Raw genomic sequence first — 598 nt, forward strand, 5'->3', positions numbered from 1 at the left:
AGAGAGAGAGAGAGAGAGAGAGAGAGAGAGAGAGAGAGAGAGAGAGAGAGAGAGAGAGAGAGAGAAGAGAAAGAGAAAAGAGAAAGAGAAAGAGAGAGAGAGAGAGAGAAGAGAGAGAGAGAGAGAGAGAGAGAGAGAGGGAGGAGGGCAGGAGGAGGCGAGGGAGGGCGGAGGGAGGGAAGAGGAGAGAGAGAAGAGAGAGAGAGAGAGGAGAGAGCAGAGAGAGAAGAGTGAGTGAGAAGAAGCCGTGGGGGTGGTGAGGGGTGCCTTACTCAGGCCTTGACTCTCTGCCTCGACTTTTCTTTACTCAGCTTTTGGTCTCAGCTTTAACTTCTCCCGAATATGTTTACAACCAAATTAACACCCATGGGCCCGTTGTCAGAAACAAAATTAGTCTTAACATTAGTCTTAACATTAACTTTTTCTCTTAGACCGTTGACAGAAATGCTGCGAAGTTACCCGAATGAAAAATCGTAGCAGCTTTCCTCATAACAATACGAAACAAAGTGCTGTCGACGGTCTAAAAAAAAATGTTAGTGTTAAGACTAATGTTAAGACTAATTTTGTTTCTGACAACGGGCCCCAGAGACACACTGCA

The 598-nt window shown here is 45.8% G+C and overlaps 1 protein-coding gene across 1 annotated transcript in view; it reads right to left on the reverse strand.

The window, feature by feature from the left end:
* Positions 1-368, reverse strand: part of LOC106816574 — a 2686-nt gene extending 2318 nt beyond the window's left edge. The window contains exon 1 of the mRNA XM_014821199.1: positions 351-368. Coding sequence (XP_014676685.1) covers positions 351-368 — 18 coding nt within the window. The remainder of the gene's footprint in view (positions 1-350) is intronic.
* Positions 369-598: the final 230 nt, after the last annotated feature.

Source organism: Priapulus caudatus, unplaced genomic scaffold, assembly GCF_000485595.1.
Source record: "Priapulus caudatus unplaced genomic scaffold, Priapulus_caudatus-5.0.1 Scaffold1421, whole genome shotgun sequence".
In the NCBI taxonomy this organism is placed as follows: domain Eukaryota; kingdom Metazoa; phylum Priapulida; class Priapulimorpha; order Priapulimorphida; family Priapulidae; genus Priapulus; species Priapulus caudatus.